Here is a 21,225-nt window from a genome sequence, read left to right on the forward strand (position 1 = left end):
AATTATTCTGTGTGCTATCTTTACATTCTGCATCTTCATTAGCTTCCCATGTACTAACCAATATCTTCAGATTTCCTCTATCTTGAGATAAAAAATGATTTTACAGTGCTCCAATCCTGTCATTTTTCTTTCCCAATCAAAATCTTGAAAGGATTGATTTTTGCTGCCTGCTCCATTTTCTCAATGTTTCTCAGTCCCCTGCAATCTAGTTTCCATGGCTTCTTTCTACTCAAAACTGCTTGTGGATTTCTAAGCTTTTTCCTTAACCTCTTTAAGACATGGGCACTGCTGACTTCTGTAAGAGTGAAAATTATAAGACTGGCTGTAAATTAATAATTTTATTCACCAAAAGTAATAGGGGAAATAGAAAAAAAATAGGAGAGATATAAAAGATACTTTCCTTATTACTCCATTTAGCTTGCTATTCTGTGGCCACCATTAGGGCTCCCTAGCCATGCTTACAAGAAAGTCCATAGCAACAAACACATAAGAGAAGAGACTGAAATCCCCTCTTGCCTCAGTTTATCAAACCTCTCTACCCACCAACTCTCACATGTCATGACTCCGGAGCCAACTATGGTTTTTTATTTTGATTGGACTGCCCAATGGGGCAGTGCAGGGGACATCACCTAGTCCCCAGTCTCATGATCTCTTGACTCTATTGCTGAATTTTTCCTTCTATCCTTGTGACTCAATTCACCCATTTATTTCCTTGCACAATCTCTGCTTCCAGAGATTCACTCAGGCTTCACGTTCTCTCAGGCTCATACCAGTAGTTGTACTTGGAAGGAGGAAGGGTAAATTTCCTTCCCACACTTCTTTTCTGTCTGAGACAATTCACTCTCTTGGTTCTTTTACTTTTGTTACTTTTTTTGGGGGGGTGGAGGTCTTCCTTTCTTTCTTGAAGCTCAGTTGTGCAAAATCAAGATTTATTTGCTACTTTTCCCTCTGTATTTTGTCTTTCAGAGAGTTTATCCCTTTCTACTGCTTTAGCTGTCATTTCTATAAGCATCTACATCTCCAGCCTTGATCTCTATTCTGATTTCCAGCCCCATATATCCAATGATCTGCCAGTTGTTTGTACTAGGAAGAGCATAGTCTTATCCCCAGCATACTAAAATGTCACCTGAAATTTATTGTGTCTCCTCACTAAGATCAGATACCATTCCATATTTCTGTTTCTATATGTGATACTATGATTCTTCAAGTTATCTAAGTCTTAAAATGTTGCACTCACTAGATGTGGCTCCTTTCTGATGACAAAGACTTCCCTGGCCATCTTTTCCAGTACTGGCTATCCTCTTGACTCATTTCCTTTCAGATCTCTCCTCAGTCTCCTTTGCTGGATCTTCCTCCAGGATATGCTTATTAGCCATGGATATCCTAAAGAACTCTATCCTGGCTCTCTTCCTCTATATTAGTAATGGCGAAACTTTTAGAGGGATAGATGATGTCTTCAAGCACATATGAGAAGAGGAGGAAAGCATCTTGGCTCTGAGTCTCTCTGGCTTTCTAATAACAAATTGTGGCAAACTCTGTGCTGGGATGATGGTGGGCATGCCCATAGAGACTCTGAGTGCCTCTTCTGGCATGTGTGTCCTACTTTCACCACTATACCTCTATACTATAGGAGGGCACCAGCACTTCCCAGTACCTTCAGGGAAGCAACCTAGGTGTCAAACTCAACTCCTCTATCTCTAAGCCACCATGTGTAATTTGTTTCCAAGACCTTTGCAATGTTTCTTTCATAAGAAAACAAATCTAAGGTCAAATCCAGCCTTAGACACTTATCAGCTGTGTGACCCTGGGCAAGTCACTTAATCTCTTTCTACCTTCAGTTTCTGTAACTTATTATAAGGAGATAATAATACTTTTCTCAAGGAGTGAATTTGATCAAATGAGATATTTGTAAAGAGCACTTAGCACAGTTCCTATGAATATAGGTACTATATAAATGCTTATTCCCTTCCTTCTCCTGATAATGTCACTACTGTGGTACAGACCCATATCTTTCCAAATCTTGACTACTGCAATAATGTGCTGGCTGGCCTCTTTGTCACAAGTCTCTCCTTACTATAGTCTATCCTCCATTTAGCTACCAAAGTGAGGCCCAATACTCCCATGTTGAGTAAATTCCAGTGGTTCCCTATAATTTCCAGGATTTAATGTAAAATCCTGTTTGGTGTTCAAAGTCTCTCATAACTCCACCCTAAGTATCCCCCCACACCCCATGTCTCTAGCCTTTTTTTTTTTAACCCTTACTTTTTGTCTTAGAATCAATAGTATGTACTGGTTCTAAGGCAGAAGAGCAATAAGAGCTAGGTAACTGGAGTTAAGTGACTTGCCCAGGGTTACACAACTAGGAAGTATCAGAGGTCAGATATAAACCATGGTCCTCCCTACTCCAGGCCTGGCTCCCTCCCCACTGAGCCATTTACCTATCCCTTATTTCTAGTCTTGTTACAACTTAAATATCAGATGCAGTGATGTGGATGCAGCACTGGACTCGGAGTCAAGAAAACCTGAGTTCAAATATGATCTAAGACACTGGCTATATGACCCTGGACAAGTCATTTTAATCTCTGTACTAATGTCCTCAATTGTAAGAATGCAGATAATAAAAAAATCTACTTCACAGGGTTGTTGTGAGGATCAAATGAGATAATATTTTAGAAAGTGCTTTTAGAAATCATCTGGCATATAGACACTATATAAATGATTATTCCTCTCCTCCTCTCTCCTTCCCCTTCCCCTTCCCCCTAAGCCCCACAATGCTCTCTGATACAGTGACACTGGTCTCCTTGCTGTTCCTTGAATAAGACACTCCATCTCTTGGCTTTGAACATTTTGCTCCATGCTTGGAATGCTCTTTCTCTTATCACTTCTTCCTTCTGACTTCCTTCAATTCCCAGGTAAAATCTCAAATATGAATGACTTTTCTGTTGATTATTTCCTATTTTTCTTTTATGTAGCTTCTTCATATGTAGTTGTGTGTATAGTTATTTGCATATTGTCTTCCCCTATTAGACTGTGAACTCCTTAAAAGCAGGGACTGAATTTTGCCTTCATTTGCATCCTGAATGCTCTTAGCACATATGCCTGGCACATAGGCCCTTAATAAATGTTTACTGACTCAAAGCCATCTTTGACTCCTCTTCCATCTTTCACATGGTTACCAATTTCTTTACATTTTCCCTTGTGTTTCATTTCTTTTCCATTCCCATATGCAATTACTATAGTTCGGATCCTTAATGGACCTTGGACTATTGCTATTGTCTCTGAACCAGTTTTTCTGCCTCTTTCTTTACTTTTTATGATTTAAATTGAACACTATTATGAGATTCCTAAATTGCTACTCTTTATTTGGTCAAAATACTTTAAAAGCCTTCAATTGCTCTCCACTGACTACAGAAATAAGGTACAACTCTTCAGTCTGGCATTCAATATGGTCCCAACCTGTATTTCCAATTTTGATTTCTATTACATGAAACATTCACTCTGGCCAGACTCATCTCAACCTTGACCCTTGAGTGTGTGTATGTATGTGTGTGTATATATATATATATATATTCTTTACCTCCATACTGTCATATTGTTCTATCACATCATTTCCATTGACCTCAGTCCTCCTACCTATCCTTCAATTCAAGATTATCTTTTTTAAGGAGTCTTCCCCAACATAATCTCTCTCTCTCTTCCTACTCCCTCCCCCCTTTTACCAAACTCCTATAGCATCTACTGTCTGTACCACTATGCCACACTTGGTGTTAAAACTACCTTGAATTATTACTTGTTTTCAAGTATAATAATAATAATAATAATGATACCTAATATTCATGTAGGTTATCATAAGTCTGCAAAGTGCTTTATATGTTATCTCACAGAATCCAAAAAACAATCCTGAAATGTAGGTATTATTCTTATACCCATTTTACAGATGAGGAAAATGGGGCTGAGAGAGGTCAAGTGGCTATCCTAGGACCATGAAGCTAGCAAGTGTCTGAGGTTGAATTTATACTCAAGTCTTCCTGACTCCAAGTCTAGGTTTCTAATATATTCCTATAATTTACCTCATGCCCTTTCTTCCTCTCTATATTATAAGTGCCTTTGGGAAAGGAAGTGTCTTGTTTCTCTGTATGCTCCACTCTTTGCTGATTAAGTAACCATCTGGATACCTGATTTTCTCCTCTTTGTTAGATGATACATTTTTTTTAAAAGCCTTACAATACTGTGTATTGGTTCCAAGGCAGAAAAGGGGTAAGGGCTAGGCAATGAGGGTTAAGTGATTTGCCCAGGTTACCACAGCTAGGAAGTGTCTGAGTCCAGATTTGAATTCAGGACCTCTTGTCTCTAGGCCTGGCTCTCAATCCACTGAGCCATCTACTTGCCCCCTACTTTTTCTTTTTAATTGTATAGAATCAAAGAATGCTTCATAGAGTCATCAGAACATACAGTAGGAAGCAGCACTGTAACTAGGATAGGGTGACTGAAGTTTTGTTCAGATGATGGAGATAGCACTTTAGGAGAAAGAAACAACTGAGCTTAGTACCCATTTCACAATAAAAATTAATTAAACTACAAATACCAGTTGTCCATCTCTCTGCCTCAGCTTTATTTTGTTTCTTTCTCTGGTTGTGGCCTCCTAAACAGTGACCTTAGAATGCCCTGAGATCTCTGCCCATAGTGACTAGAGTCCTAGGATCTTAAGGTTCTTACGTACCAAGGTTTGAATTCTTTTCCCAAGTTTCAGAATTGCTAGTTATGGCTCTGGATGGAAGTAACTTTATGGATTATCTAGTTCAACTCTCTTATCTTAGAGATGAAGAAACAGGTCTGGAAAAATCATGTGCCTGGGGCACTGGGATTAGAATCTAGGTTTCTTGTCTCTCTTTACTGCATTACAGGTGGAAATTGTTCCATGTGATATTCTGGGGTCTCACTTCTGCCATGCCTCCAGTGATAGTTTTCTGTTTGCCTCTTTCTGGATTTCCCCCCAGGTTGTAGATTTTGTAGAGAGGATATTATTCCTTTAACAAAGGTATGTAAACTAAATGAGTATAGGTCTTCAGGGTTTACAGAAATCTGGCATCTAAAACTTTTATTTAGAATTAACATGTGATCCAACCCACTTTTCTGTTTTGTACAGTTCCATATTTCTATTAGGAACTGGTGATGGATTAATGGAGTTAAAGATTTAGTGTTTGACAACTTTCCCAACTCTATCCATATGGCTACTTTATTTGGGAATCATTAAAGTTATCTTTCATTAGCATTTGAAGAGACACAGAGATTAGACCTGTGATTTCTTGGGTGTAGAGAACTTCTTTATGAGAAGCTCCCTCCACCAGTGCAAGTAGCACTTTTTCTGCATCTTAGGGAAGCCTAGAGTACTGAGAAGTCACGTGACTTGCTCAGGGTCACAATGCCAAATTGTGCTTAAAGCAGGACTTGAATTTCAGTCTTCTGGTTTTCCCATTACACCATGTTGCCTCTCTAGCATTTGGCAGATAAAATAAGATTGTTTTAGGCTTTCCTGAAAATACATGTGATCAGCAAGTTCCACTCTTCTTCACACCCCGCTTTGTATTCTTCCTCTTAAGACTGAACTGTTTTTAGGAATTAGAAATGACTTTTTATTTCTCCAACATAATCTGCTTGAATGGGATTTTGAGGGCAATACAGTTCTAGTCTTAAAAAAGAAAGAAATGAACTATGGTAATTATTTTAATTCACAACCAAGGTGAACAGTGCCATCTGGTGTTCTTGAGGAGGAAATTCTAATGCTCAATCATCAGGTTTCTGAAGAAAATGGGATCTGGACAACGCTGAGTTTTTAAAGAATGAGTTCTTAAAAAACAAACAACCGAGAAAATAGAACTTTACTTTTGTGATAATAGGAGTTTAAATCTCAGGTATTTCAAAAACGTTGCTATGCCAGAATTCTCTTTCAGCTTGGCCTGTAGGCATTTAAACTTAGAAAAGGCTTGATTTGAATTGAGGGTCTCAAAGTTTATATGCCTCTGGAAGAGAATGGAGAAGCAATGGATAGAAAAGTCACAAAAGTGACCAAATATGAAGTGGGATAGTGGTGAGCTTTTAATATATGATTTTCTTTCCTATCTTAGAATATATAGATTTTATTTATAATTCCATTTTGTGACTTGTTTGTTAATGGTTAGATTCTCCTCTCCTTGTTGCAAATTCTCAGACAAAATCTTCAAGCTGGAAGGGCCTGCAAATCACTCTTGGCAGCTTATACATGAATAATAATTCCCTCTACAATGTATTTAACAAGTGCTCATCTGGTCTTTGTATGAAGATCTCCAGGGATAAGGAAGTCACTATATGTCAAGATAGACTTTTCTACTCTTAGACCTTAACCAGTGAAAACCATATTTAACTTGGTAGAAAAGTGGAATGAAACCTGATTGCCTATGAATTTACTGAAATCAAACCATTTCCTTCAAAAATGTTTGTGTATGGTGGCAAAATACCATTCAGTTATTGTTTTGAGATTGCTATAAAGAAAAACATCCACCTACAATAGACTTGAGACTATTATTGATAACCTCCCCACTTCATATGGAGATAGGCTTAGCTCTGTGAGTGTGTGTGTGTGTGTGTGTGTGTGTGTCCATCCATGGGAAGTATGGCTATCATTTAAAGAAACAATTAAATTCAACTCAATCAAAATGCCACCCACCAGCTTTGTGAATGCAGAATGGGCAGAATAATTTTCATTTGCCTACCAAATAAATGTGAAGACTGAGAATTAAGAACAAGTAAAAAGTTTCAGGTTCAATACTAGGTTGTAATTCATTGAAAAGGAGTAATGTTATTGGAATATTTGAATAAACACGAGATACTTCATATACTAAAAAAGATCTATCATCCTAAACCTTGAATCAATTACCCACTTATAAAAAGCAAGGCAGAGATAGGCTAAAATAAGGCTAACTTTGGAGACAGGAATACCTAGGTTTAAATCTTGCCTCTGGCACATCTTGGCTGAGTAAAGGCAAATCCTTTAGATTATAAATTACTGCTGAATTGTCAGTCTATATTGGTAGAGGGAGTTTTCATACCAAGAGTTCTCTACATTGATAAAATCATAGGTTGTGATAAAAAATATATAAAAGCTGAGATGGAGGATATTGTCCATTTAGCATTTGTTGCAAAGAAGCCTAAATATCCCATATTTATAGGCCTTAGCTTTCAGCATCTGGAAGATAAGATCTTATTAAGGATAAAGAAGGCAGTTTTTATTTCGAGGGTAACTGAAGCCTAATTTCTTTAGATACCTTCAATTTCTACCTAACTGAATAACATCTACATGTATGTGCTATTTGCATATCAGGTTGAAAGACTAAAATAATTCAGATAGGGATCCCTTTTATAGTTGCTTTACCTTTGCCAACCAGTTAGAACGATTCCTTGCAGCATCTCAGTAGGTCCACTTTCGGCCACTTTCAACCATTGGATGTTATTTTTGAGATGATGGCCAATAATGGTCAAAGACTGATTCACCCCTGTGGCACCTTTAAAAGCACTGGCAACCCACAGTTTAGGGAATCCACACTTCCTGTATTTATCCATGAGGAGAACTAGAAACAAAAAGAACAAAGGGATTCAATATCCTAGCTCCCATGGAGGATCAGTGGTGGAGTGTATGCCAGTAAACACTAGCTTTTTCTAATGTTCTCCTTTAGCACATGATTAACTAAGCGAATTGGTTATTCAGCCTTCACAATAGCCCCATAACAATATACCTGACAAGCGATCATTGTGATAAGTAAATCCCTAAGCCCTTATTCCTTACCCTTCCAAAACAATAAAGTAGATTTTTATATGTTTTTTCCTCTTGTCCTTATCCAAAATCCTATCCTAACATCATCCAATCTTTCCTTGAATATTCCCCAATGAGATTCATTGCCCATGGTAGACTATTCCACTTTTTGAATAGCACAAACTGTTAGGAATTTTTTCCTTATTATCAAACATAAGCTTGCAACTTCCAACCACTGTTAATTCTGCCAAAAATTACAGAACTGAGGTCGTATAATTAATAAGGAGAGTTCTACTTCATTAAAAAGATCAATCATCAGGGAGGGAAAGAAATTGGTTTGCTCATACATGAGAGAAATAATTATATAAACACACATAAACTCTATACCCCTATACAACAAGCTCTTTGAAGGGATAAATTAAAAAAGACATCTAGATGTGAGATCCTTAGCCATACAGTACTGACCCTTTCCATATACATCCATATCCTCAATGTAGTCCCAGATCATTGGCTCCACCAGTTGTGCTATTCCAGATTCTGGAAAAAAAAAAAAAAACAGCATTATAAGGAGGATTTATAGTCTGAGATATAGCCATAATTGATGTTTCTATTAAAAATAGAATTTGGGGTTTTTTAAAAAAATGAAAAATAAAAATAAGGGGCAGCTAGGTGGTTCAGTGGATAGAGCAGCAGGCCTGGGGTTGGGAGATCCTGGGTTCAAATCTGGCCTTAGACACTTCCTAGTTGTGTGATCCTGGACAAGTCACTTAATACTAAATTGCCTAGCCCTTACTGTTCTTCTGCCTTGGATCTCAGTATCTTAGATACTCAGTATAAATTCTAAAACAGATGGTAAAGGTTTAACAAAAGAAAAAAAGAGGGGAAAAAAGGAAGATTGGGAAGATAGGATGAAGTATTTAAAATGAAAGGAACCTTAGAGAACATAAGATCTTAATTTTAGATTTCCTTCTTGTCTTTAATTCTCATAATGAGGCATAAACCAGGTTCCTTCAGCAAATTAAATTTGTTCATTTAAATGAATCAAATCAATACTCATTGCATACTGTGATAGGCTCTGAAGTATAAAATATAGAAGTGGGATAGTTCTGTACTCAAGTTCAACATATTCTAACTGGAGAGGATGCCACATGTTCATATAAAATATTTAAAAAGTAATTCAAGGAGAGAGTCTTCCCCAGGGGAATCAGGACTTGAGCTAAGCCTAAAAGGGAAGTAGGCAGAGGTGAATTTTCCAGTTTTAGAAAGGAAGGAGACAAGCATTTATTAAATGCCTATTTTGTATTAGGTAGTGTACTAAGTGATTTATTTTTATTTTTTTAAAATGCTTACCCTTTGTCTTAGAATCAATATTGTATATTGATTCCAAGACTGAAAGATGGTAAGGGCTAAGCAACGGGGGTTAAGTGACTTGCCCAGAATCACACAGCTAGGAAGAGTCTGAGACCAGATTTGAACCCAGGATCTCCTGTCTCTGGGCTTGGCTCTCAATCCACTGAGCAATCTAGCTGTTCCCTGCAAAGTAATTTCTAAATACTTTTTCATTTGATCTTCACAGCAACCTGGATTTTAGTACTAAAATAAAATGGTTTTAATATGAATTCTCTGAGGACCAATAAAGACTTCTTTTTTGTCAAACACTTTCTCATATTTATTACATTCAAAGGATTTCACTCCAATCTGAATTGTTTGATGTCCAATCACAGTCCCTCTATCACTCTAGATTTTCCAAATTACTTTTATTTTTTTTTATTTTATAGTATTTTATTTGATCATTTCCATGCATTTTTCATTAAAGACAAAGATAATTTTCTTTTCCTCCCTCCCACCCCCCGTGGCCGACGTGTGATTCCACTGGTATCATATGTGTTCTTGACTTGAACCCATTGCCATGTTGTTAGTTCCAAATTACTTTTAAAAGGCTCCTTCTCTCTACTATGACTTCTCTCATGCTTTGTCAAATGTCCTCTGTGACTGAAGGTTTTTCCACAAATCATTTACTACATTCATAATATTTTTCTCTAGTAGGAATTTTCTGATGTCCAGTCATAATGAATCTTATACCAAAAAATTTTCCATATCCACTGTGCTCATGTAACTCTTCTACAGACCGATTAGTTGTGTGAATTATAACTAAAAGGCTTCCTGAATAATGGATTAAAGACTAACCCCCTACTAAAACTTCTCCCAAATGAATTACACTGATATGCATTCATTTTGTTTAAAGTTCTTCTGTGAATGATTATTACTTGTCTGCAGCATGTCTCCTGATTACATGTCTTTCTAAACTGAGATCATATTCCACAACTTCCAGTCTGGAATGCAAGAGCTTAGGCTTGTGAAACTTCTTCTGGGATGATGCTCTCATGCAATGCCTGGCATCTCACTTGAGTTTTTGACTTCACATAGTATTCGTTTTCAGGAAATCTTTATAAGTGCCTCCTGTCTGGCATTCATAGGACTTCTCTTCTCTCTACTAGGAAGATCTCATATCGTTTGGAAATAGCAAGTCCCTCCCCTCCACTTCTAGATCTCATGATCTCTTGGGTACTGAAACTTTAGAAAAACCTCTCAGTATGACTAATGAAGTTTTGGGTCATGATCATGGTAACAGTTCTGATGCTGCCTTAATGCAACAAGTAGTGAAGAACTCTGGTAAATATTTCCATTACTATATACTATGCCCCTCGCAAAGTATCAAAGGCATTTAAGAGGGGCGTGTATCACTTAAAATAGCTTTAGGATTTTTCCTGGACAATCTTAATCTTGGGGATAAGAAAAACCTAGCATAGACAACACTAGAAAAGAAAAACTAAACTAAAAGACAAAAGCAAAGTAATGGTCTCTTGAAAGGGTAACAAAATGTGTGAGAATGAAGAGCTAAATGACTGAATCACATAGCTAAACAATTTTGTTCATATAGTAAATGCCAGATTTTCACAGTTCACAGGGAGTCTTCCTGATATAGAAAGTGACAATGAGCAGGAACATTAGAAGCTGAATGAAAATAAGGAAACCTCCTGCAGTTGACATAGCTTCCCTGAACCTATACTATCAGACTGGCCTTGTCAGCTTTGGCCTACTATATGCTATTTTGATTTTTGTTTAAAATTCAAAGGCTTCTTTTTAGAGCTTTTTAAAAACATAGGGTCCTTGGGCACTGTAAAGACAAATTTAGAGTTGTGACTTAAATCTAGATTTAATTGGTCGCCGGGGGAAATCTCAAACAAAATACCCAAGTCAGTCTGGTATTTTATGGTAATTTAATTAATATAGAGGGAAGGAATTAAGGAGAGAGAAGGAAGGAGATATAGGATTTCTCCCGCCTGGCCTGTGCCAGGAGGAAATTAAAAATCCCTGTCTCTAGGTCTCTGAAGAAGATTAGAGGCTTCTAAGAGGATAGAGTTGGAAAGTGAAGGAGGAAAACCTCAGCCAGAAACTCACCACCGAACTGGATAATAGCTTGTAGCCATGCTAAGATGCCGAAAGGCTCAACACGCTCCTTTCAGCTAACTCTCCACCACCAATAAGGGAAAGAGAGTCCCTCCAATCAAGATCCTCTTGGAGAAAGTAAGGAAGCCAAATATATAGACCTTTCACCTTTGTGTTTCCTCCTCTCAATGCCCATTCCTAGTTCTCATCTTCTTTTAATTAGATTATATCTTTTAGAGTTATTTCACACTTCTTTGTTAAGTTCACCTTTTGTTAGTTATTTGATCTTTTTGTGATAAATTTAACCTTTGTAGTTAATTAACACCTTTTTGTATTAGGATACTAAAAATAGACTTAGCTTAAAGTTCTAGCTTCACTATAAGTTGAGAACTAAGTATCTTCATTGTTCAATCAGGAGATTACAACTTTATCTTCCCCTAAAGTAAGGTTTAAGTAGGGTGGAGTAATTTAAGGTTTACAGCACTAAGACATCAGACTTGGGGGGTGGGGAGAAAACCTTTAGCAGCTTTTCTTTCTATGAGGAGGGTATGTCTCTTCTTAGAGACTTGGCTATAAACTGCTTTTCCTTTCTTAAGCATTCTCCTACTAGAAGCCAAGCTTTATGTACCATAAACAGTCCCAGATACCTATTTCCCAAAGGTTTAAATCTTTTTCTAACCCCAACAGGCTGCTAAAGGAAGTATCTCTATCAGAAGCCTCCATTTGATTTGGGGTTAGAAATTTCTTGAAACTGCCTGCTTAATGTTCATTTACTAAATGTACTATCTCGTCAACATCAATTTGGAAGCTACTCTTCTATCAAAATGACAGAGATACTGAGTGATATAGTCAACTTTTAAAACAATCTTTACAAAAAAGCTCAGAATTTATGTAAAGTAAGGGAAAAGTCTATTATATGGGATTAGCTGCAAATTTAGTTAAAAAATTAAGACTACACATATGCCTATACTATGTTAGGAACACAAAGAGGAAAAAACTATATATTCTTATGGAATTTGTAATCTGGTGAGGGAGAGAGGGAATATAATGGAGATACAAGTAAATATAATATGACAAATAATATGATAGTCAAAGCATTATAAGAAAATTTTAAGAGGGAAAGGCTTCATGGAGGAAGTAGTACTTGAAATGGACCTTGAAAGAAAAAAAATTATGTTAATAGACAGAGATGTAGAAGGAATTAGTGGGAGAGCCTGTGAGAATGCAGAGGTATTGGAAAAGTAGGCTGTGAATGGAAGTAAGAAGTCCAGTTTAGTTAAAATATAGAACATTAAGAAGCATAGTAGAAATAAAGTTCAAAAGACAGATTGGGGCCAGATTTAAATCTATTTGTATATACTTTAAGATTTGCAAGGTACTTTACAGACAATCAATAAAGGCTTTTAAGCAAGGAAGAGTATGGTCAAAGTATTTTGGTAGCTATGAGTAGTACGGCCTGGAAAGGGAAGAGATCTGTTTATAGAATCAACTGGATCCTTTTTATGTATAAATGAAGTGCTTCCCCTACATGACTGGGTACTGGGAAGTTATCAATACTTTCTATTTCTAGAAGACTCCTTCAGCAATCACTGTATTAATTACTTCAGGGATTCTCATGGCTAATCCTTACGTTGCAGTTCCCAAGCTATGCACCATGATACCCTGCAGTGCCACAGGGAATCCATGAGGGCACTGTGGAAAATCGTAAATTCGAGGGAAACAAAGCAATACTCTCAACATCTTTGGAACACTTAATGAACTACTAGTTCAAAGCAGATCACAGTTTCAACATTAGATCGCACTGCCTTCTTTTCAATGATGTTCTTCAATGTTTGATATGTGTTTTTGTTTAATTGTACTTTCAGTTACACCAGTAACTTCTCAAACTTCTTGTTTGCAACATTATATCTTTTTGCAAAGCTAAGTTTTTGACAGTTGCTGTGACAAAAAGCAACTATGACAAGAAAATCAGTGTGAAACAGGAAATGAGAGTGGCAGTATCTGCAAACCTTAAAATTTCTTAGACTTATGAATGTTGGACATTTCCCCATTGGGAAATTTCATACTTGAAAAAAATTTCCTACTGATAGTAAGAACTTTATTGGAATGTGAAACTCCTTGGCATGGGAGGATCCTTCTCCTCCCTACTTAAGACTACTTTAGGACAGAAACCTTTTAGATTCTCGATTTCTGACTCTCATTCTGAAGGAGAGTTCCTTGAGGAGCTCCTCTGAGGGACTCTGTCCCTCTGGGGTAGGAGCTCTGGAGGCTCTTGAGAGAGGCCCTTTGAAGCAATCTCTGGCTGGAAGACTCTTTGAGGAAGGATGCTGGCCTGGTGTCACTAAAATCCTTGTTTAGTCAGACCTTGTGGTGAGTGTTAAAAAACTGACTGATTTCTCTCTTAAGGCTCAGGTCTAGGCCATGTTGGTTTGAGGCCCTTCATACTTATTCCTTTCTTACTCTCTCTTTCCTTCTTTGATTACTCATTGTATTGTTAATTAAAATCTCTATAAAACCCAATTGACTTGGGTATTTGAATAATTGGGAATATTTCCCTGGCGACCATCTTATATTTGATTTTAAAACCCAAGACACTAGTGAAACATATTTCTGCTGTCAAATTTACTCACCCTCTCTTATATCTATCACAATGTATATCTTCCACTATTTTAATCACTACAGTTTAAGACTTCAACCATTTTAAATCTCATATATCCAATCTGATCCTAAGGTTTGAGAAGTTGTATCATACCCAAAAGATGGACACATCCCATTAGTAAGTAAAATGGCTGTCTTAAACAGTTATTTAAGAATGAAATTAAAAAAATATTTTTCCTCTCAATTTATAGCATTTCCCCCCAGATAGCTATGAAGTTGTGAGGACATAAATACTTCTTAAACTGTTTGGACTTAGCTTAATGAATGAAGTTGTTAGTGATTATTTTTGTCCTAAAGGTACCATAAAAAACTACTAAAATACCAATGGCACTGAGAACTGAGAAACGGTCCTTATTATTTCTGGTGCTGAGGTGGTGCTAGTTAATGGTCTTTTTACAGATGTGTTCCCTCTTGTATTGGAAAGCCTACTTCTTCAGATTTCTAATACTCCCAAGGGCAGCAACCTCTTATGGTTCTTCAGTTAATACTTATCACTTTTATATTCCTGCAAAAGCATTTAAAAAATTTTTCTGGGTAGATAATTTCAAATTTTATTTTTTATGCATAAGAAAACATTTCCCTAGATAAGATACTTTGGTGCAAATAAACAAGGAATGAAGAGACTTTATCATTCACCATTACTTTTGTGATTTAAGAGTAAATAAAACTTGCTTTAGCTTCTTTTGGTTTTGTTGTTCAGTTTTGATTTCATTATGGAGGAACTCCTAATATGGAAAACTGCCTCTACTAATGTGGATTAATAACCAATTTGTAGCCTATAATCTTAGTGAGATGCCTGATTGCATGGAGCAGTTATTATTTTTTCATGATTACATGGATGTGCCAAAGGTAGGACTTCAACTCATATCTTCCTGGCTCCAAGATCAGATATTTATCCACTATGTCATCCTGCCTCTCAACTACTTTGTATTCTTGAACATACTCTAAATAGAAATGATCTCAGTGTTGGTTATCTGAGAAATTAATATAATATTGTGCTATTAAGAGTGAAAATGAATAACTATATTCTGAAGTTGCACAATACCTGTGAGATATTCTTCACTAATGCCTCTAAGCATATCATCCCATACAATGGGCTTAACAGTGGGGTGGTGGATGAGCACATGCCTGGCAACTGCTTTCATCTGAGTCAGACACAGTTTTACCATATTGTTCTGTTCCTGCTGTAACCATTGTTTAGACAGTTCCCCTTCACCAAGGTAATATACCTGTGTAGGAAGGAAAAAGAAAGAGGTAGACTCTGGTTTGTGGTCTCATTCTCATATGAAAGTAGGCCAAATAAGTCAGAAAGACCATAAAACTTAAGATTTAAATAGGATTTGAGGTCATTCACATCTTACACCTCAGAAATACATAAGTTGTTTTTAAACTCTTGATTTCTGTCCTAGTAACAATTCTAGGACAAAAGGCTAGGCATGGGGTTAAGTGACTTGTCTAGGGTCACACTGCTAGGAAGTATCCAAGGCCACATTTGAACCCATATCCTCCTAGCTCCAGGCCTGGCTCTCTATCCACTGCACCACCTAACTGCCTGCACCTAAGTTTTGATGGTGGGCCGTGTGATCAAATATTCATGAGAGTGGGCCTCATTAATTTTTTTAATTTATTAATGAATAATAATAGCTCATATTTATATAGCTCGCTAAGGATCTGTAAAGTGCTTTGTATAGATTATCTCGTCTGATCCTTTCAACAACTGTCAGTTAGATGTTATTCTTATTCCCCTTTTAACAGATGAGAAAACTAAAGATCAAAGGGATAAAGTGATCTGTCTAGGGTCACACTGCTAATGTGTCTTCCACAGGATTCAAACACTCATCTCCCTCAAAGTCCAGCACTCTGCCTCTATCATGCTCCTAAACTGATCAAAGCCTAGTAACAATATATTACATAATTAATGTATATTTAAGGAAATCATATTAAAAGTTTTTTTGCTATACATTTTTGACAAGTTGAATTTCAGGGTCAAGTGGGCTACATGTTGGATGTTGGAATCAATCCTTGGTATATAGCCTAATGCATGCTCTGGAGCTACAATGAGATGTGCTGACTGAGAAAATTTCTAAAGGTGGCGGGTGGAGACAGTATAATTCCAGGGCCACTGAAAAGATCAAGTGGGGAAAACATGATTGAGAAAAGGGAGCAAGGGCTAGTGTCATGTTGGGTGGTGCTGGGCACCCTCTTCATCATGGATTCTGCAATAACTCCACAGGCTAGAAAAGGCTTTTGCTTGTTTAATATACCAATGTTTTGTATGACTTACTTACTCCTTGATTGTCTTGTGACACCAACCTAGAGCCTAGCTGTAAGGTTTCTATCCAAATTTTCACAGAACCAACTTATGTGGTAGAAATTGGGAGGAAGGAGTGAGATGGAAAAGAAGAGTGAGGAAGCTGTTAAAATGGGGCCAGGAAATAGCTCTGGGGAACTGAGGAAAGGAAGCTTTTCAGTGGTTGGGATACTCTTGTATCTCATGTTCGTGGTGGCCTCAGTCTGTCTAAAAACCTGCACCTAAACTTCAGATCATACTCCAAAATGGTATCTCCCTTTATCTGAATTCCTGTTTTCCTCAATGGACTAATTTAGCTAGGTATATAGAAAATATTATTTTTAGTTGTTCCTCCATTCTTCCACTTTTTACAAAAGGACTTCTAGTAACCCAAATTAGCCTGAAGTTGTTCAAATCTCAAAGATGAAATTCAGAATTTTCAGTGTGAATAAGAAGAATTTCAAATGTGTGAGAGTGTTTGCATGCATGTGTGTGTGTGGTGGGGAGAATACTTTGGAAAAGAGGTATAGACTTATTTGTTGAAGAAGTAAGAAGGCTCAAGTTCCTGGATTCTACCCAGTAGTTCCTATTAGTTATTCAGACCATCCACTTCTTTGCTTTTCTGGGGGGATAGGCTGTGACTCAATAGCAAATCACATGGTGTAATTCCTCCCAGACATTTTTCCAAAGTGAAATTAAGTCATAGTGATCACCATGGGCAGGATTAAATAAAGTCATCAATATGTAGTCTGAGTGCAAAGTGAAGGGTGTGGTCTCATCTTTTTCTGCCTTGGGGGGATAGTGAGGCTGATTTATGAGTTGACTCCCACCCTCACCCCCACCAGACTTTGATTTATTATATACTGTGATAGAGGCTGACACTAAAGAAAAAGTGCCAGACTGAAGAGTATATGAAATTGATCACCTCGATGAGGGAGGGGCCCCAGGAGTGAATTTCCTGAGGAAATTCTGAGGACTCTGGTGAGGAGAGCAGTGAGGGGTCTCTTCATCGTGAGCCGTGGAAGAGAAAAGGTGGATAAAGACTTTCTCCTGAGGGTTACCCATTTTTCCTGCTGGTGGCTGGAAATTTTTCCCACCAACACTTCCCAATTGAAGGGACTTTCTGAAGAGAAACCTGAACAGATTTTACCTCAGCTCTTGTTGCCCAGGGGTGAGTCAACTTGACTTTCTCTCAGGGGGGCTCAGGCTGCCAAGGCCTGAGTTCCCCCCAAACTCAAGGAGGGAGGGGAAAGGATTTAGATAGAGATAGGGACACCTTTTCCCCACTTTCCTTTTCCCATCCTTCCCTGCCCATTATTCCCTTTTGTATTACCTGATATGAGTTAATATTAAAAGTTATCTGTTCCCCAAGCTGAATGTGAGTGAACAGAATCAAGGGGAGACCTTTTGGTCTTGAGTAGTGGAGGGGGAACAAGAGTGAATTGGGGAGAGCAGCTTTAGCTAAGGAGGGGAGGCAGAAGGGGGAAAATCTTCAAACCCCCTCTCCTCTCTTTGAGCTAACCTGTTACATCTGCTATCTCCCCTGGACCCCACTTTGTGGAAGGAAGGTTCTCCTCTCTTTCCCCCTCTCCATACCAACGGTACAAGCTTCCCTTCCTTCTTTCATCTTTTTTTTTAAGACAATACTTTCTTCAATAATAATAATCAGTTACTTAATGTGTATGTCAGAATCAATTTCATTGTCATGCTATTTTCTGTGTTCAAGGTATCAAAATGAGCATCTCAGTTGGCTCCAAATATCATCATTTGTAAAGAGGACAACTGAAGGTGTCTAAAGTCACTCCTCACAGGATTTGAGAGTTGGAAGAGCCTTCAAGAGTACACTCATTCATTGCAATGCCAATACTTTTAAAAAATGTGTTTTTGCTTTAAAGGACAATAGTAATTTATATCTTATTTTCAACATACAGAGTACTTTTCTCCTCATGGAAAAACTTCTTTAACATAGCAGATCTGTTTCCTTCTTGGCTGGGGTGTAGTTTAAGAGGCTCTTCTTGGGTTGGGGCATAATCCACCTTAATCTCCGTGTGCCTGCAGTGAGTTTATTCTATTCTAGGTTGCCAGGCTATACAATTATATTTTCTTTTCCCTCCCTTCTGCATTCCAGGATCCCACTGTCATGGTCTCTCCCTCCTGAAACTGGACATCCTATCCCTTTAACAGTTAGATTGTATTAATGATCAATTATATTCTGTGAGGAACTGTGCTGTAGTGTCTCTCCATTTATGTGGATTCTTCTTTTATAGACAATTTTTGCCTAAAGGATTTTGACTTTATAACAAGGGATGGGAAAACTAAAGCCATTTCTGGCCTCAGTTCCATTCTAGGGAAGCCCCCATCTGGCCAGGTTGACTTATTGTGAGCTGACCTATGACCTATTTAGTACTTAAATAAAACTGTGTACTTGTATGCTCACTCTTTCTAGCATGTTGCTCACAAAGCTCACGTAGTTATTGTCTATAGTTATGATCAGCTTCAGGGAACAACCAGAGTGGATTCATGATGAGACATGCTAACTACTTTCTTATAGAAAGGTGATGGGTACAGATTAAGACATATTTTTAAAAAATGTGGCCAATGAGGATTGATTACACTAAAATGTGCTTTGTTTTTCTTGTTTTCTCACTGGGGGAAAGGGAGGTAGGAGGAAAGAAGGGTGGTCTTTCTTTGAAAATCACATAAGATTTAAATTTTTTAAATTTCAGGGACATTTGTCAGGTGAGGCTTGGCTTTTACTGGACTTGAAAGTTTTCTTAAGATAACCCTTTTGTAAAAACCTTTACCATTTTTCTTTTGGAAAAAAAAAAACAAAAAACAGGGTGTGGAGGAAAGTAAAAGTAAGGTCAAGAGGAAAATTCTTTAGTTAATTCTGTTTTGTTAGTAAGAATAGGTTTGAGGATAAGTGAGAATGTATACTTCAGGACAGGAATGGGGTGCCATACCTCATCACATCCTATGTGGAACCATCGAATGCCTTTGTGTAGCTCCATTACTTGATCAATCATTGTACCCACTAATGCCAGGGATTCCTCCTTGTGGGGATTTAAAGCATTTGGGAACAGCTCTACTTCACGGAGGTGAGCAAATTGCTTATGCTTCAGAACAAACTGTAGGAAGAAAGAATCAATTTGCTCAATCACAAAGCAAAATTAGAGACAGGATGCTTCTTGTCAGAGAGGTGGGGAACTACAAGGACAGAATATTGTATAAAATGTCAGGGTGTATATACTATGTAATAATAAGGTTGCATGTAGGGTGGGGGGAATTTTGGCTCAATTTGTATTCTTTGTTAGAAAGGAAGGTTCAATTCATACACAGTGGTGAAGAATATTTCTGGAAATGACTGTGATATAAGAACAAAAGGAACTTATTAAATGTCTACTATATAATAAGCATTATTAGTTGCTGGGCTTTATTTATATATATATATTTTTTTTGGTTAGTCATTTCAGTCAGGTCTGACTCTTCATGATCCCATTTGAAGTTTTCATGGCAAAGATACTAGGGTGGTTTGCATTTTATTCTCCAGCTCATTTTAGAGATGAAGAAACTGGGGTAAACAGGATTAAATGACTTGCTCAGATAACACAGCTGGTAACTGTCTGAGGCCAGATCTGAATTCAGGAAGATGAGTCTCTTTCTGAGCCCAGGCCTGGCACTCTATCCACTGTGCCACCTCTCTGCCCTAACTGCTTGGGCATACCAGTATAAAAATGAAACAGTCTCTACACACAGGAAACTTATATTCTGACAGGGGATATAACATGTGCATATAAGTATATTCAAAATGTATGCAAGGTAAATAGAATTTCATGCTTTCTGAGCAGAAAACAGAAAATCAGATCTGTGCTTTAGCACATTTTAGCAACTGTGTGGAGTATGTATTATTGCTGAGGGGAGAGACTTAAGGCATGGAGCCCAATTAGGAGTAAAATAAAGAGTCTAAGCAAGAGGTGATAAGGGCTTTCTGGCCCTCCTAGGGTGATAGTCATGTGCAAGAGAAGAGGACAGACGTAAAAGGCAGTAGAATTAAGATGCGTAACTGTACATGTTGGGGAAAGGGAGAAGAGAATGAGATATCAAGAATAATGCCAAAGTTATGAATCTGGGTGACTGGAAGGATAGTGATATATACATCAAAAATAGTGAAGCTCAAGTGGGAGGTAGATTTAAGGGGACTAGTTTTGATGATCATTAAGGTTCCATCCAGCTCTTCATCTATAAACCTCATTTCTACATTTCTACTTCTCTTAAATATTTAGTTTCTCACTTACTTCCATGTGTCCAAATGTTTGCACTAGGGGAATCACCTCTAAGTCATGTAGCTTGGCCAAATGAAGAATTTCTTTGATCTCAGAGTGGCTAGAGGAATGAATTAAGAGGGAAGTTAAATAAGCTGTTGAAAATCAGTCTTTGCCCATACCCTCACCAAGAAATGACAGTCTGTGCCAGTTTTCTGAAGGATGTTCTGAGAGAACTATATCAGTCTTCATTATTACAAAGCCTTCTCTTAAGGGGATGTTGGGGAAAAGTATTTTCTCCATGATATGAATGAAAAAGATGGTGCAAATAAGCACTTAAAACAAAAATTCTGAAGGACTTGAAAGAATTCTAAACTTAAGTTTCAAGGTAGGTTTATTATATATGTGCTTCCAGTTAAGGAAATAGAGGCTGTACCTTAAGTTTAAAAAATAATAACTTAAAAAAAATAAAACCCTTACCTTCCATCTTAGAATCAATACTGTGTATTGGTTCTAAGGCAGAAGAATGGTAAGGGCTAGGCAATGGGGGTCAAGTGACTTGCCCAGGGTCACACAGCTGGAAAGTATCTGATGCCAGATTTGAACCCAGGCAGGACCTCCCATCTCTGGGCTGGCTCTCAATCCATTGAGCTACCCAGCTGCCCCCTTAAAAAATAATAACCTTTAAAGGCTTATTAAGAAAAACTTTTACTTAGTCTCATTAAATAACCTCATTTAGGATTATAATGGATGAATTTATCTAACCTTTTTTGAAGCTA

The 21,225-nt window shown here is 37.5% G+C and overlaps 1 protein-coding gene across 11 annotated transcripts in view; it reads right to left on the minus strand.

The window, feature by feature from the left end:
• HEXD (hexosaminidase D) overlaps positions 1 to 21,225 on the minus strand; it is a 36,849-nt gene that overhangs the window by 2,855 nt on the left and 12,769 nt on the right. For all 11 annotated transcript variants that reach the window (XM_007483437.3, XM_007483435.3, XM_007483438.3 and 8 more), the window contains 5 exons: positions 20,480 to 20,567; positions 19,148 to 19,312; positions 14,940 to 15,123; positions 8,252 to 8,323; positions 7,409 to 7,604 (listed from right to left, as the gene is read on the minus strand). In XM_007483437.3, coding sequence (XP_007483499.1) covers positions 7,409 to 7,604; positions 8,252 to 8,323; positions 14,940 to 15,123; positions 19,148 to 19,312; positions 20,480 to 20,567 — 705 coding nt within the window. The remainder of the gene's footprint in view (positions 1 to 7,408; positions 7,605 to 8,251; positions 8,324 to 14,939; positions 15,124 to 19,147; positions 19,313 to 20,479; positions 20,568 to 21,225) is intronic.

This window comes from Monodelphis domestica, chromosome 2, assembly GCF_027887165.1.
Source record: "Monodelphis domestica isolate mMonDom1 chromosome 2, mMonDom1.pri, whole genome shotgun sequence".
Taxonomy (NCBI): Eukaryota; Metazoa; Chordata; class Mammalia; order Didelphimorphia; family Didelphidae; genus Monodelphis; species Monodelphis domestica.